We start from the raw sequence: 16,132 nt of genomic DNA on the forward strand, positions 1-16,132 counted from the left end.
GTTATATTGTCTTCCTATTCATGAACTTAGATTAGTGCTACATTTATATGTCTCCTTTCTTGTCCTTCAATAAGCTTTTTTGCTCCTGGGTACCATGCTTTTACATGGGTTGAACTGTTTATTATAGAGTTATGGGAACCAACACAATACTTTAAAACAGTGCTTGCTTTCCCACCTAAACTATGTCTTTTGTCCAGGAGACCATCTCTTGCTCTATTGTAGATCTTGAGAATGAATGGGGACAGCAACAGAAGAGAGAGCCGTCAAGCCTCAACCAGCCCCCAAAGTCAACCAGCACAAGTGGTAGAACAAGTACTCCTGCTGGGATGAACAGAACTGGGGAAACCTTTGGGAAAACAATTTGTCAATTAAGATTATTCATAGTGGCACTGTACATAATGCGGAAAACAAGAACTAATACAAGTGACTATCAACAGTATAATAAATCTTTATATATTTGTAAAACTTGGAACTCTGCAGTAGTGAAAATCAATGGACTACAGCTATAAAGTGCAAAAAAGCAAGTCATACAAGAAAATATATAGCATGATTCAATTTATATGTAAGTTAAAATAGGCAGAACTAAGCTATATATTTTTAGGGATTTGTTCATATGTAGTAAAATCACAAAAGTATAACAGGTTGATTAATAAAAAAATGTAGTCTGGTAGTTACTCTGTTGGGGAGAAAGAGATGAATTGGGAAGGGTTACATGGAGGTTTTAAAGGTCCTGGTCTTTTGTACTTTTTAAACTGGGTGGTGGGTGCACGGGTGTGTCTGTTTTATTACTGTCTTCAAATTTTGGTATATTTTATATAAAAACACTATGTGTATGGTACATTGCATAATACAATTTTAGAAGGATGATAAACTAAGTCTTTGCAAATTTTTAATTGAATGGTATACAATAGTAATAAACCAATCTATCTATCTGTATATATACTTATACAGTGTGTCTCAAGAAAATGCATGCATATTTTAATGATGGTTATTTGTTTTAAATGGCATTTATGTTTTTATGATATTACTGTAAGAAGTCTCAGGAAGAAAATATTTGAATGTTTGCTATTTCTTTTTCTTGAGTGACTATTTATTAACTGCTGTGGGGAAAGTAAAGCTCTAGGCACTTATGATACATCATGGAACATAACTAGGATTCCTGCCACTCTGGAATACATACTCTAGCTAGGGGTGAGGAGTGGATGGCAGAGAGAGACAGACTGAAAACAGTGAGCATGCTATATTAATAAATTGTATCTTATGTTGGGAGGTGAGAAGCAACCACTAGAGCAGGGTCGTCAGTTCAGGATTGCTTGATGAGCTGCCATTTTGAACAAGGTGGACAGGGTGGGACTTCATGGAGGAGTTTACTTCCGAGCAAAGACTTGAATGGGAGAGTGACCATGCGGATTATTGGGGAAAGGTTGTTTCAGGTGGAGGGAACAGCTAAGGCAAAGGCCCTAAGATGGGAGCATGCCTGGGGTGTGTAAGGAATAGCAAGGGGCTGGAGTAGAGTTAGCAAGTGGCAATGATGACAAAGAGGCAATGGAGGGTCATGAGGGCTTTTGTATGACTTCGTCTTTTTCTCTGAGTGAGGAGAGGAGTGAGGATCCGATATCATATCAGAATCTGGTTGTCATGTTGAGAACAGACTGTTAGGTGTTGAGGGCAGAAGCAGCTGGTAGCCTGTTACCACAATCCAGGCAAGAGGTGATGTGGCACAGAGTCTCCAAGTATTTCTGAGGTTGGCCGTATTCTATGGAGAAAAAATGTTGTTTAAGCACTCTGCATTTTTCTTGGACCTACATTCCAAGTAAGCAAATATCTGAACAACTGCTCTCAGTCTTAGAATATGTTGGCAGTTGTATTCGAAATCTAAATATCCAATGTCTTTACATTTCAATAGAATTGTAAATTTTCCTTTACTACTTTAAAAATCCTCTTATAAGGTTATGGGAATTCTACCCAATGGAGTTGGGCAATTATTATAATTAATGGTTGTAAATGGACTATTTGACAACATGAAAAACCCTCAAGATGAAACGTTCAGTGAAAAATAAAAACAAGAGGCAAACTGTGTATTTGTATAGTACGACTCTTGAACAAAAAAGATCCATGACCTTCCAGCTGGTCCAGCCCACTTCCTCTTGGGCCTCATGTACTGTAGCACTCCCACTTGCTTGACTTCCAATAACAAGCTTGACCTTCCCATTGATACTTAAGCCTCCCAAGGATGCTGTTTCTTCAGAGTCTTTGCATGGGCTGTTCCCTCTGCCTGCAGGGCCCTGACTCTGTGGCCCTCATGGGCCTGCATGACTGACTCCTTCACCTTCACCAGCGAGGCCTTGACAGACACAGCAACCCCCTTCTCCCTTGGCACTTCCTATCCCCTTGATTTGGTTTGTTTTTCCCACCGTACTTATCACTACCCAACAGACACTTCGCTTTATTTGTGTATTTGCTTATTGTCTCTCTCCCTCCAACTGAAAAGTAAACTCCCCAAGTCAGGGGTCTGTTTTCTTCAAATTTTGTTTTTGAACCATACCTGGCATATAGTAGGTACACACAAGAAATTGTTGAATGAAGGACTATGACAAAGGCCTGAATTTTTAAAAATTGTTAACAATTATTGATGATGATTCACACTCTAGGCCTTATTGGAGAATGAAGGGATCACGTGGAAGGTTATTAAAGGAAGGAGCTAAGGGTCTATTGAAATCACCTGCCTTGGAGAAGTTGAGTTGAGGGGCTGGCCCCTGTGTGTCAGGGCATGAGAAGCACTTGGCACACTGGTAAGCCTCGGGTAAGCTGTAACCTAGATACTGAGGGGTCAGTAGAGGCAAAGGAACACTTCTCCTACTGAGAATGTGGACTCTGGCCTAAGGAGTTAATGAGAAATGCCACTGTCAAGACAACGTCTAATACTAGAAGAAGGCGCTGGGCAGACCATATCAGAGGAGAAAAGACCCATCCCAGGGACAAAGGCACCCCTGGATGGTTTCCTAGGTCTGGGAACAGTGGGCAAGATCTGGGCTGGAGAAAGAGGGCAGCCAGAGAGCAGATTTCGTAGCAAGCAAGGAAATGATCAGAGCAAGCTATCATCCTCATGTTGAGCTTGCAAATTCTAACTGCATGTAGCTTATGGAGCTCTGGCTGGGGAATTTTTGGCAGAACTTCGATTCACCTGTTATACATAGTAGAGCAGTACTATGTCGTGCTAAAATATCAGAATAATCCCATACGGGTTGGTAAATAGCTGCTGCTCAAGCTTCTCCCCCAGCATCCCAGCCCAATCTCCCCAGGATCCAGAGCTTTAGGGGTGAAGCTTGGGGCCGCTGGGATCCTGCTAGTATCTCTTTAATTGGCTGCAACCTGTTATATAGCTTGCTAACCATTTTTATTATCATACCTGCAAAGTAATAGAATAGATTATGTCTACAAAAATCAAATGAAGAAGGAATGTGGAGATATTTGGACTTTTTAGAGTCATAGGAGAGTCATCAGAAAAAGCTAGAGAAAATCCTAGGAATAAAGAGACTCTGCAGCTAAAATGTAAATTGCCTGTGACCTAGAAGAGGGAGGAAGTTGTGTTCCCTTCCTTCATGGCTAAAGTCCAATCTCCTGCCTTGTTCGCCCAGCACAGGTGAGGAACATAAGGACCTTGCGTTTCATTTCAAGAAGTCAGAGGCATTGAGATGTGGTTATAGACACTTTCCTATTCTATCTTTTTTTTTTTTTTTTTTTTTTTTTTTTGTGGTACGCGGGCCTCTCACTGCTGTGGCCTCTCCCGTTGCAGAGCACAGGCTCCGGACACGCAGGCTCAGTGGCCATGGCTCATGGGCCCAGCCTCTCCGCGGCATGTGGGATCTTCCCGGACCGGGGCACGAACCCGTGTCCCCTGCATCGGCAGGCGGACTCTCAACCACTGCGCCACCAGGGAAGTCCACCTATTCTATCTTTAAATCAACCAAAAATGTAGACATTTGTGATGGGGAAACTGGTCCAAATATTTAACCCCATCATTACTCTAACACCGAGCACAGGGAAGCCAGGGAAATCACAGTTGCACATCCTAGCCCTGAGAATGTACAGAACCAGAGCTCTGCAAGGTGGGATGCCCGTGTCTCCTCCGACCTCTGAAACCAGCACGCCCGGGTTATAAGTACTACCACTTACTCGGCTGTCTTGTGGCAGTTACACGCACATGCCTGCCATTCAGAGTTTTAGAGTGTGCGTTGACATCTGTGTGTGTGTATGAAGATAAACGGGTGCTTGTTTCGATGCAGGGTGTGATACAAGGACCCTGCTGGTATGCTGTTGGGAACCTCCGGTAAAGCCTGTAGGATGGGTTATGGCCCTTGGACTCACTCACTTGTGGACCTGTTCAGGGTGTAATCTATTTTCAGTCTACGATTGTCTGTTTATTGTAGGAGCAGAAGCTTTCACTGAAACAGAACATTGAATCAAATCCACATCTATTAAACAAATTAACAATTTTGTGGAGGGCTTTTTTTTTCCCCTAACATACAGCTCTTTCTCTGGTAGTTCAAAAAAATTGCTGTAAAAATTTGCATTTTAGGAGGGGATGAATCAGAAGATGACTATAAAACTTAGGGAGCCTAGAGGAAAAATGGAAAGGGGAGCTACTGTAGTTATCCTATTGGGGTAAACATAGGAAAATTTAACTCAGAAACTAAGAGAATATTCCAGTGCACCAAATATATAGATGCAGCCCTCTGAACTCAGCACCAGGGCGTGCACTGAACAGGTCAGAGAGACCCCAGTCCCAATGCCTCAGCGGGAAAAGTACCCCCTGGAGTTGTCCACAGAATCACCCTGACCACAGCATGCTGCTACCGCCACTAATTAGGGTTGAAAAGTGAGATGACCTTGATTTGTCTTTCCCTACACCAGACACACAATCAATTCCACCATTGTTTTTCTTTTTTTTTTTTTTTTTTTAAGATATTTTTTTAATTTATTTATTTATTTATTTATGGCTGTGTTGGGTCTTCGTTTCTGCGCGAGGGCTTTCTCTAGTTGTGGCAAGCGGGGGCCACTCTTCATCACAGTGCGCACGCGGGCCTCTCACTATCGCGGCCTCTCTTGTTGCAGAGCACAGGCTCCAGACGCGCAGGCTCAGTAATTGTGGCTCACGGGCCCAGTAGCTCTGCAGCATGTGGGATCTTCCCAGACCAGGGCTCGAACCCGTGTCCCCTGCATTGGCAGGCAGACTCTCAACCACTGCGCCACCAGGGAAGCCCCATTGTTTTTCATATTAAGGCATTTGGCATTTTTCACCTTTGTTTGCCAAGCTTTTACTGGAATCGTTTGATGGTCAATTTGATTTAACCATAAAGATGGAGTCGGCAGAGATTGTGGTCGTTTTAATAACTCATCACACAGGTGAAGGTCCTGAGCTCCACACCCAGCTGCAAACTGTCGCCTGCCTTGGACTGACCATGGACTCCCTGGAGACGGGCTGGGCTGCAGCTTCGTTAATCTGGCTAAACCGCCTGTGCCCCAGACTAGGGGAACCCTGGTTAAAAGGCCTGATTGTTTTCTTGTTTCATAAGAGTCAGACTGCCTGGATTCAAATCCTGGCTCTATCACTTTGTAGCTTTGTGACCTCTGGCAACTTATTGAATCTTAGTGACCCATATATGCCATGGGGATAATAATAGGGTTATTATAGGAAGCACATTCGGTGATATATGCAAAGCACTTAGTACAATGCCTGTTCGTAGGAAAGCACCTAATAAATTTTAGTTGCTGTGATAATGAAGCACTTGCCCTATTTTTCAAAAGCCATTTTAGCCAGATCGAATCTGTACCAAAAAGGCTATTGCTCATGAAATTTATACTTTCCTGTTTCTAATAATGTCAGCTTGTAAAGATTTATCTACGTTCATTTATATCTGTTAGCTTAACTTGGAAATGTTGGAGATTTGGTCTTTCTTCAGAAATGTTTATGTGAGTATGAAAGCCCCATCACTCGCATTAATACATATCACCATTGACATGTATTGTGTTGACTCCATGTCTATTATATGCATGTGTGAAACTGAACAGCGTAAAAGCAGAAATTAGGTGTTTCTGCCAAAAGGAAGTGAATTGAAAGGAGGAGAAGCAGAGCCTTTGCAAGGAGAAAATTGTCCTATCTCTCAGCCTGTGTCAGAATGTGGAAATGTTTACAAAATGCTCATTAAAAGAAAAAAGGATTGCAAGATAGAAACAAAATCTGGTGCACAAGTTTACACTAGGGAGATAAGAAAGGCTAGGCCCCTATGGGGGATTTTGTTATCCAATTACTGCAACCTGATTTTGGGGGGGGGGAGAGGAAGAGTGGTAGGGGGAGGGAGAGAGGGGAAGTTTCCAAACTTGTCTCTAGTGACACGAGACATTTACGCTCCGCAAGATAAAACTGCCACTTAGAGCCCAGGAGCGCTAAACCTTCCTGGGTTGGCCTGGGGGCTGGAGCACAGTCATGGGCTCCCTGGCCCTGCAGCTGTGTGCTCTCTCTTGCCTGGTGGCTCACTCGGTTTCTGGCAGCCCCATCATGAGCCTGGAGCAGTCGCCTCTGGAAGAAGATATGCCCCTCTTTGATGATGTCTTCTCAGAGCAAGATGGTGTCGACTTTAACACACTGCTACAGAGCATGAAGAAAGAGTTTCTCAAGACATTGAACCTGTCAGACATCCCGATGCAGGATGCAGCCAAGGTTGACCCGCCAGAGTACATGTTGGAACTCTACAACAAATTTGCAACAGATAGGACCTCCATGCCATCTGCCAACATCATTAGGAGTTTCAAGAATGAAGGTAAGTGGAGATTTTACTGATCAAATTTGGCTTCGAGTTTTTAGAAGCTGTGAGTAAATTTACAATGCGTGGAAATGATAAAGGTGAAAACATCTATATAGGGGTGTGTGTACACAGTTACCCCAGAACAAGACACATTTTGGTCTATACCGTTTTTGTGGTCATTTTCCAAATACTATTAAAAGGTATTAAAGAATATCTTTTAATCCAACGCCATGAAGTGTCTACCATTTTGACATTATAATTGGATCTTTGCAAATTTTCAATTTGGACAGCAGGTAATAAAAAATATTAATGTTGGTCTACCACTGTACCTTTGTCTGTCATTTTCCAGATAGGGCTCAGTTCTGTTTAGCTTTTAATAGACTACAAAATTTGTCAACGTCTACATAGAATGAAAATGATGACAATAGGTAAAATACAGAAAGTTGTGATTTGCGTTTCGCTCAAACTTTGGGTGAGTTTCCATTTTGTGACCTTATTTAGGAAATGTTCAAACAGGCTGGAAACATATTTTAGAGATTCTTCCTAGAGTTTTGTTTTGTTTGTTGTGACGTGTATATCCTTGAAGCACTGTTTATAGTTTCCAGGAAGTGCACATGGCCCAATTAATGAGCCAGCTTATTCTGTGCGTTTATGAAGAGCAATGTACAAGCTTTAAATATCAGCAGGAAAAGTGTGTTTTCTGCCCCCAGATCTTTATTCGGTACTAAATCTAATGACTTAGCAAGTTAATCCTTTATTTAATATGGTACAAGTAATCAAGAAAAATTTTTTCTAATATCTATGGTAAAAGTTGTGGGTCCAAAATGACTAATTCTTTCATATTTACCAATTATGCTTTTATAGTCATTAACCAGGTACAAAAGAGGGTTTGGATAGATGTTGGCCAAGTATTCTTGAAAGCAAAAAGGTGGTGACAAGATTTAGCTCAAGATTTGGATTTTTCAGACAGGGTTGACTTAGTAGATGTGGATAATTAGCTTAATTTCTCTGAATCCGAATTTCCTCAACTGTAAATTGGGGACAATATACCCACGTAACACAACTGAGCAATTTCAAAGAGGTTACAAGTAAGAAAGTACTACATTTGCTATGAAGTGTTAAACAAATGTCAGTTGTTACTAATGAATTCCTTAAATTCTAGGCGTTGGGGGAAATGTTGAATAGGTATTGCTCAGTCCTGGAGATACTATTTGCCTTTAAAATTTAGGTGACTGCCAAACTTTCAAATATTTAGTAACATATTGGAAATGTGACTTTGTAACATTTAGTAACATAATGGAAATGACAAGCGGAAATTACAGATTCTTTCTGTGGTCAGTCTGAATTGAAAATAAACATCCTCCTTCCCTGGGAAGCCTTCCTAATGTTTCTGAGTGCGGATCCCTGGGTGGCTGGCTCAGGGTGTGGGTGGGAAAATATTCTCATCCCTGGGGAAAATAGGAGTTTTTCAGTTCTCACTTCTGTGGAGGATTTGGATGGTCCAGGTGAGGAAATGGAGTTTTCAGAGCTTCTTATTACTGAAGATCAGTGAGGGTAGGAGCAAACCTCTCAGTGGACAACCCAGCTGCCCACACCTCTGCCAGTCCACTGGTGAAAATGCACAGCCCAAGGTCATGAATCCTGCACTGGATTCGCCCTGTTGGCTGTTATTGTTTTTCTTTGATTCTCTATGTTTGCTCAGTGCAACTCCCTAGGAGACAAAGACCAACAAAACAAAAAAAAACAAAACCTCCTCCAGGAGAAGGGTAAGCTGTGACAAAGCAAGAGAGAGGCATGGACATATATACACTACCAAACGTAAGGTAGATAGCTAGTGGGAAGCAGCCGCATAGCACAGGGAGATCAGATCGGTGCTTTGTGACCGCCTGGAGGGGTGGGATAGGGAGGGTGGGAGGGAGGGAGATGCAAGAGGGAAGGGATATGGGAACAGATGTATATGTATAACTGATACACTTTGTTATAAAGCAGAAACTAACACACCATTGTGAAGCAATTATACTCCAATAAAGTTGTAAAAAAAAAAACAACAGCAACAAAAAAAACCTCCTCCAAATCTAACTAACAGGGGAAAACAAGTGCTGCTTCAAGGTGGAAAAAGCATGATTTATTTCCTACCACTGCTTTGACCTCTCCTTGTCATCTTGGGGAGGTCAGTTTTCTGCACTAAGGCTTGATTTCTTCCAGAATCAAATGAACAGAATACCAATACCAACATTATAGGGTTATTGTAAGAACTAAATAAAACAATTTGCAAAGCACCTGGCACATGAAATTTGCTCAGCAAACACTAGCTCCCTTGCCTGAAGTGTAACACCTCCATTATTACTATATTTGCACATGCACAGTGAACTTATTTTTATATCAGCTTTATTGAAGTATAATGGACATAAACAATAAACTTCACATATTTAAAGCATATAATTTGATAGGGTTTGACATATGTAAACATCCATTGGAACCATCACCACCATCAAGATAGTGAACATATTCATACCACCAAAAATGTCCTTGTGCTCCTTGGTAAACCCTTCCTCCCACTACAGTGAGCTTTTATTGTGCATTTTTCTAATGGATGGAACAACCAGTCTATTCCTCTACTTTTGGTCTTCTCATGTTTCCTGTCCAAGGGGAATCAAGTTTTCTCCATTCCTATAAGGGGCGGGGGACAGCTACCATATTACTTGATGTATTAAGGACATATGTCATGCCCATAAATCAATTCGGTCTGATGCCCAGAATCATCAAGTCATCAATATTTTTAAAGTGCTACCTCTGTTTAAAGCATCATGGTAGATTGGAGGCATAGAAGGGAGGTTAAACTGTGGTACATGCCAGTAGGATGACAATCTAGTTGGGAAAAATCCATTCGTATAGACAACTGAAAATCAAGGATGTAAATGGCAAGGTCAAAGGAGAGGTATAGAGGGTAAATACTCAAGTTACCCAGAGAGGAGTGGGCTCCCAGATAGGGAGGTGAAGAAAGGAGGGCCCCATAGGGAGCGCTCACAGCTAGATAGATGGAGATGGAGGGTAGAGCTTTCCAAGGGTCAGAAGGACATATCCAAAGGTGCAGTATACAGTAAAGCAAAGGAGTGTTTTGGCAAGTAGTGAAGATATCAGTCTACTTTAAATAGGAGACTTTGTTTAGTATTTCTACAAATATTAATTGATAAATTGCAATGTTCCATGCTGTCGGGGATGAATGGGAGCTATGACTGGATCAAGAGGTTAAGACCTAATTATAGCTAGCTCTGTGAGCCACGCTAGAGAGTTTAAATTCATTCCACTGACCTGTAATTCTCACTGACAGTGTGTGAGATGATTTTAGGTGGTACCCAGAGGAAGCTGTGAATCACGTGAAATCAGTACATGTTTTTATTAAAGTGGATTGAAAAAAATCCACATAACTATCATCTTGAACCCCTCATTTCATGAATACAGTTGCTTAGGACAAGTCTAAAAGAGGAAGTTAGTATAAAAACAATAATATCAAGTTAAAGAAAAATATTTAAAAGTACAATCTGGAACAAGGACCTCACTGAAATCATGAATTGGATATACAATTAGGAAAAGACTGCCAAAGATGATAGCGACCCCCTCAATTGGTGGTCCTCAGCATCTTTGGTGTCATGGAAATTTTTGATTGATGACAGATGTCTTCGGGGAATCCTTGTAGACAGGTATTACCTGGGACCGGTGTAGAGGAGATTTGGACGCCTATAAAATTCTTAGATAGGGAGTCAACTTAATAACATTTGGAGGTGTGCTTCTAAGACTACAGGACCTTTACAGTTTTATTTCATAAATATTCTGAGTGATTCCTATGTGCTGCACTTCCATGCCAGGTGCTAAGAGTACAAAATTAAGGCAACCAATCTATCCCCAAGGTTCGCTTCTTCCTTATGGAGGACCACAAACCCCAAATTCAACTGCTGTGACCCCCTTAGTGTCATGCCTATCTTGTTGACCTTGTCAGGCTTTGTTGTCTAAAGCAGGCATCAGCAAACTTTTTCTGTAAAGGGCCAGGGAGATGGTAAATACTTTAGGTTTTGTGGGCCATATGATCTTGGTCGAGACTATATAATTCTGCCATTGTAGTGCAACAATAGTCACAAACACAATGCAGAAATGAACGGGTGAAGCTCTTTTCCAGTAACCCTTTATTTCCAAAAACAGGTGGCAGGCCTGATTTGGCCTGTGGGTTAGGTTTACCAACCTCTGGTCTACATGGATAATTTTCAGGTAGACCCCGACTATGTGAGGGTCTCCATCCATTACAAGTACAAATATGAAAAGCCATGACATCCTCGTCACTGAAAAGCTTCAAGAAAAAAACAACCACCACACGTGTCTCATTTGATAGCTCCTCACTGGTTAGAAAAATTGGGGGCTTGCCTGGACAATCTCCAAGGTCCCTCCCAGGTCTATAATTCTGTGACCGATAAGCTACGCAAACAAGGCTGGGTGCGTTTTCTCTCATTCATGAGGCAGCCATTTTCCATTTTAGTCTTGGCAGCTTAACTCAGTCTAGCATTCTACCCTTGACCTTCAGTATTCTCTCTTAGAGAATGCTAACACTGTGTTTGTTTTCATTGATTTTCCCTCATTCTCTCTATATCAAGCCTCCTGAATGGACAGGCGCTCTTATTGAATAAATAAGCATCTGTTTTTCTCTGTAACATACAGCAAATGTGATTTCTTTTTTTTTTTTTTCAGATCTGTTTTCCCAACCAGCCAGTTTTAATGGGCTCCGAAAATACCCTCTCCTCTTCAATGTGTCCATCCCTCACCATGAAGAGGTCATCATGGCTGAACTCAGGTTGTACACCCTGGTGCAAAGAGATCGCATGATATATGAAGGAGTGGACCGGAAAATTACCATTTTTGAAGTACTAGAGAGCAAAGGGGACCGTGAGGGTGAAAGAAGCATGCTGGTCTTGGTGTCAGGGGAGATCTATGGAACCATCAGTGAGTGGGAGACTTTTGATGTCACCGATGCCATCAGGCATTGGCAAAAGTCAGGCTCATCCACCCACCAGCTGGAGGTTCACATTGAGAGCAAACATGAAATAGAGGATGCTGGCAGGGGACAACTGGAAATAGACACTAGTACCCGGAATAAGCATGTCCCTTTGCTTGTCGTGTTTTCTGATGACCAAAGCAGTGAGAAGGAGTGGAAGGAGGAACTGAATGAAATGATTGCCCACGAGCAACTTCCGGAAATGGACAACCTGGGACTGGAAGGTTATTCCAGCGGACCTGGGGAAGAGGCTTTGCTGCAGATGAGGTCAAACATCATCTATGACTCCACTGCCCGCATCAGAAGGAATGCAAAAGGAAACTACTGCAAGAGGACCCCGCTCTACATCGACTTCAAGGAGATTGGCTGGGACTCTTGGATCATCGCCCCGCCTGGATACGAAGCCTACGAATGCCGTGGTGTTTGCAATTACCCCCTGGCAGAGCATCTCACCCCCACAAAGCATGCGATTATCCAGGCCTTGGTCCACCTCAAGAATTCCCAGAAGGCTTCCAAAGCCTGCTGTGTGCCCACCAAGCTGGAGCCCATCTCCATTCTCTATTTAGACAAAGGTGTCGTCACCTACAAGTTTAAATATGAGGGCATGGCCGTCTCTGAGTGTGGCTGTAGATAGAAGAGGAGTCCTGTGGCTTATTTAATAACTGTAAATGTGTATATTTTGTGCTCCTATTTAATGAGATTATTTAATAAGGGTGTACAGATCATAGAAGCTTGCTGCCTTAGGGAATTTGACAGGTCAGTTTGTTGGAGGAAATGCATAATTTACTCCACAGTCTAGTCCCTTCCAGTCTATGTTTCTTTGGACTTGCCATTTCTTGGCAATGCCATCTCTAATAGTAAGTGGCAAGCCCACACTACTTGCCCTTTAGGCCGATTCGAAAGCAACATCCCTAAGCAGAAAAACACTGTCGAGAGAGGTAGATATTTGTGTATGTATATGTGTACATAGATAAACTTATAAAATCCTTTTGGTTCTATAGAGGCAGATTCTACTCACACACGTGCATAACCCAATCAAATGTGTATACGTTAAAAGACAGTGGGATGTTCTTGGTCACCTCTTCTCTAAGTAGTATTTCCATCAGGATAATTTGCACCAGGAATTTAACCATCCTAGGAAGTATTACATTTCTGAAATACTACTGGAAATGTAGGGGTAGCTTTTGTCAGTTGAGTTTCTGCTATTACTCAGAGCAGCAGGGCCTGGTAAAGGAGGCTGCATGTTTGAGGGGAGGGGTTATTTGATACAGAAACCAAGTGGCTTCAAGGAGCAGTGGCCTTAAGGGACAACAGCAAAGAATGAGCCCACGGGGGACCCGTGTGCTCTAGAGGGCAGTGCCTGGTCAAGAAAGGAAAACAGAGGGGACTTCATCTGTTCCTAAGGCAACAGGAAGTCAAGGCCATGTGTGTTGGCCTTTATGGCTGCAGAGGGTACAGGAGGTGGGAGGGACTCTTAGGGGAGGAGGGGCAAAGGATAGAGATGCTGTCCTAGGACGTGTTTGTAAAATTATAAGCAGTTCTAATTGGAGAGTTAAGTATTTTGGACAAAATAAAATTAACAAAGACCAAGAGGAAGAAAAATCAGAAGGGATCTGTTTGTTGGACTCTTCTTACTATTTTTCTTCAATTCTTCATATTTCTCCTTTGCCTCTGAACCTCTGCTCTTGCTTTTTTCCACCTTTTCCCTTCCCTCCCTCTTTTTTGCCTGAGCACCTTGTGTCCTTCTCCCATTCATGTGTCCCCTATCATCCCTGGCCTTCATTGCCCCTGCTTTGAGCCCGAAGAGGACACCTGAAAGCATTTGCTCTTGGGATAAAAGGAGTTAGTGCTCTAATTTCTAGATTTCCCCCTGATATTTTATTTAGTTGAGTTGCTAATACATAAAATGTTTTGTTCATGAAGAATACTTAAGTGTAAGAAAAAGAGAACCAGAGTCGAAATGAATACATTTAAATAAATGAATTAATAAATAGACACACAACCAAATGGCTTGAAAGCTAAGCCAGAATTTGGAAATCAGGTTTGCCCCATGATGGAAACCCTGTAGCCTTCCCATCCTTCCCACTCTGCAGTCTTTCTGTTTGGGAACTGGCCGGGACTAAGGGACTGGGACGTATTCCTGATGACAATGGTCTGGGGCGTCTGCCCAGTACAACTACTTGGTCCCAGTGCCCCCCGTGCAGGACCACAGGCGTTGTGCAGGGAGAACCACAGCAGAACAGTTCTCAAACTTTTCGGACGCCTCCAGGCAGACAACACGGATGGCCCAACCTAGAATCGGGAGTGTGGTTTCCAGTACTTTGTCCCCACCTCACCCCACTGAATGCTTCTTTAAGAAGGCCTGCACTTTGTTTTTTTTACCCTGTGAAACCATCAGCCTTGCTTTCACAAACCTCTGGGGTCATAATCTCATCTTGCCTTAGAAAACAGAGGCAAGGGAAGATATTTTGAAGGACATTTTGCCCAATTTGGCCCTCAGCTCTGCACATCTGTTGTCCACTGGTATCCAGAGGGTGAGTGCTGGAGAATCCATTGCCCCGGAAGAGTGGTATTCTGGCCATCAGTGGGTATACAGTGACTGACAATTTGAGAGAGCCATGCAACTCAGAATCATTCATTTATGGAATACCCTCCATAGAAAATGGTGTGCTTGCGTGTGTGTGTGTGTGTGTGTGTGTGTGTAACTGGCTTTATATAGCCAAGCTCAGTCCCCTCCATGGGATGGGGTGCATCCTTTCCATCCATGGATCCACGGTACATACTCTATACTCATATACTCTACGGTACTTCTTATCCTTTCTAAAGGACACTGTAATAGACATACGGTAAAACCTTGGTTGAATGGGATTGTTCTAACTAGATAAAAATCAAGCAGAATTTTCTTTTATGTGTAAAATACATAAGACAGTGGTATGCTGGTGAATGCTTTATACCCAGCAGTGGCGGGGTGCAGGTTGTGGGGAGGGAATAGCTCTGATTTGTGGGTTTCAATGGCGGAAATACCCCCTCCATGGCCTACTTCAAGCTACCAATGTGATGTCAACTGGCTTGCAAAATACCCGAAAACGTAACAGTAAGCTCTCGGGAGCCACACATGGCAACCCTGGTACCCTCCTGCTATTAGCACACTGACATTAGAACACTAAAGATGTGACGTGCCAGACTCTGCTTTCCTCATGCCCTCTGCTGGCTATGCCAGGTTCCTAGAGAAGCTTTGTTGTGAGCCCTTATAGTCACTCTTCCGTTAAAGAGATGTGAAAATCTAGGCTGTTGGCAATCAGGCTGCATATGCCAGATGTTTCTCCTTTTACCTTGGTCCAGAGGTAAACACGCGTTTCTAAGATTTTCTTCTACCCTATGGAAAGAGTGCAGAAAGCCACCTATTGGTTATTCAAATGTTGCTAGTTGCATTTTTTTTTTCTTTCTTGTCATCAAAAAATTAAAACACACCGACCATAAATAGAGGAGTCCTGCCAGCTCCCCTCAGGCTTCCTGAAGCATGCTCGCAATTCCTTTACCTCACTGCATGAATACGAAGCCAGGAAAGTGTCAGATCCTTAGGAAAATAGAGCTCACTACTGTCTTCTCTGGTCATAGACGTTTGCTATATGCCACACCTGTCTTTTTTACACTTTTATGGCAGAATTATCATCGCTGAAGTTGATAAACCTAAATGACTCTTGAGAAAGGTAGCAGGGGGACTTTGGCAGCCAACAACCAAAATACTCATGTAAAAGTTTCTAGGCTTCCTACTATTTATTGATGGATATATTTATTTTTTGTAATATAGTGTAGAATACCAAATATTTTATTTTTATGTTTGTGATTCCCTCTTGGATAAAAGAGTCTTCTGTGCTTTTCAAATAGTACCTTCCCCTGAGTATGGCTCCTCTACAGTGTATGGCCTGTATTTTCATCTGTCTTTTTGCATCAACATTTCCTGTTACTTCGAGGAGCCTTGCCAGAAGCTTGCAGTAACTGTGTATATTTGTATCTTGTAGGCATGCTGTGAGCCCCTTGGCATATTCACTGATTTCTAAATAGGACAGTTTTAACTGAAGTGTAGGTGTTCCAGAAAATATTTAACCAATAAATATCATTCTAATAAGCTGACACTGTCATTTTACTGTGAGAGGCAAATGTCAGGCTGTGAGGGACTATGTTTGCTGCTCAGTGAATGGAGACGGTATTTAATGGGGGACTTTCATGCCCCTAAACAGGTGCTTCCCCTCTGACTGTATTCATCACCTTCAATGACCTACCA

The 16,132-nt window shown here is 42.4% G+C and overlaps 1 protein-coding gene across 1 annotated transcript; it reads left to right on the forward strand.

The window, feature by feature from the left end:
* Positions 1–6,487: 6,487 nt before the first annotated feature.
* Positions 6,488–13,297, forward strand: BMP10 (bone morphogenetic protein 10; the record flags this gene model as incomplete). Its single annotated transcript, XM_081254104.1, has 2 exons — positions 6,488–6,821; positions 11,544–13,297. 2 exons carry the CDS (start codon positions 6,488–6,490, stop codon positions 12,479–12,481), a joined length of 1,272 nt encoding a protein of 423 aa, XP_081110230.1. The 3' UTR covers positions 12,482–13,297.
* Between the last annotated feature and the right edge of the window lie 2,835 nt (positions 13,298–16,132).

Source organism: Mesoplodon bidens (genome assembly GCF_964165515.1).
Source record: "Mesoplodon bidens genome assembly, chromosome: 14".
Taxonomy (NCBI): Eukaryota; Metazoa; Chordata; class Mammalia; order Artiodactyla; family Ziphiidae; genus Mesoplodon; species Mesoplodon bidens.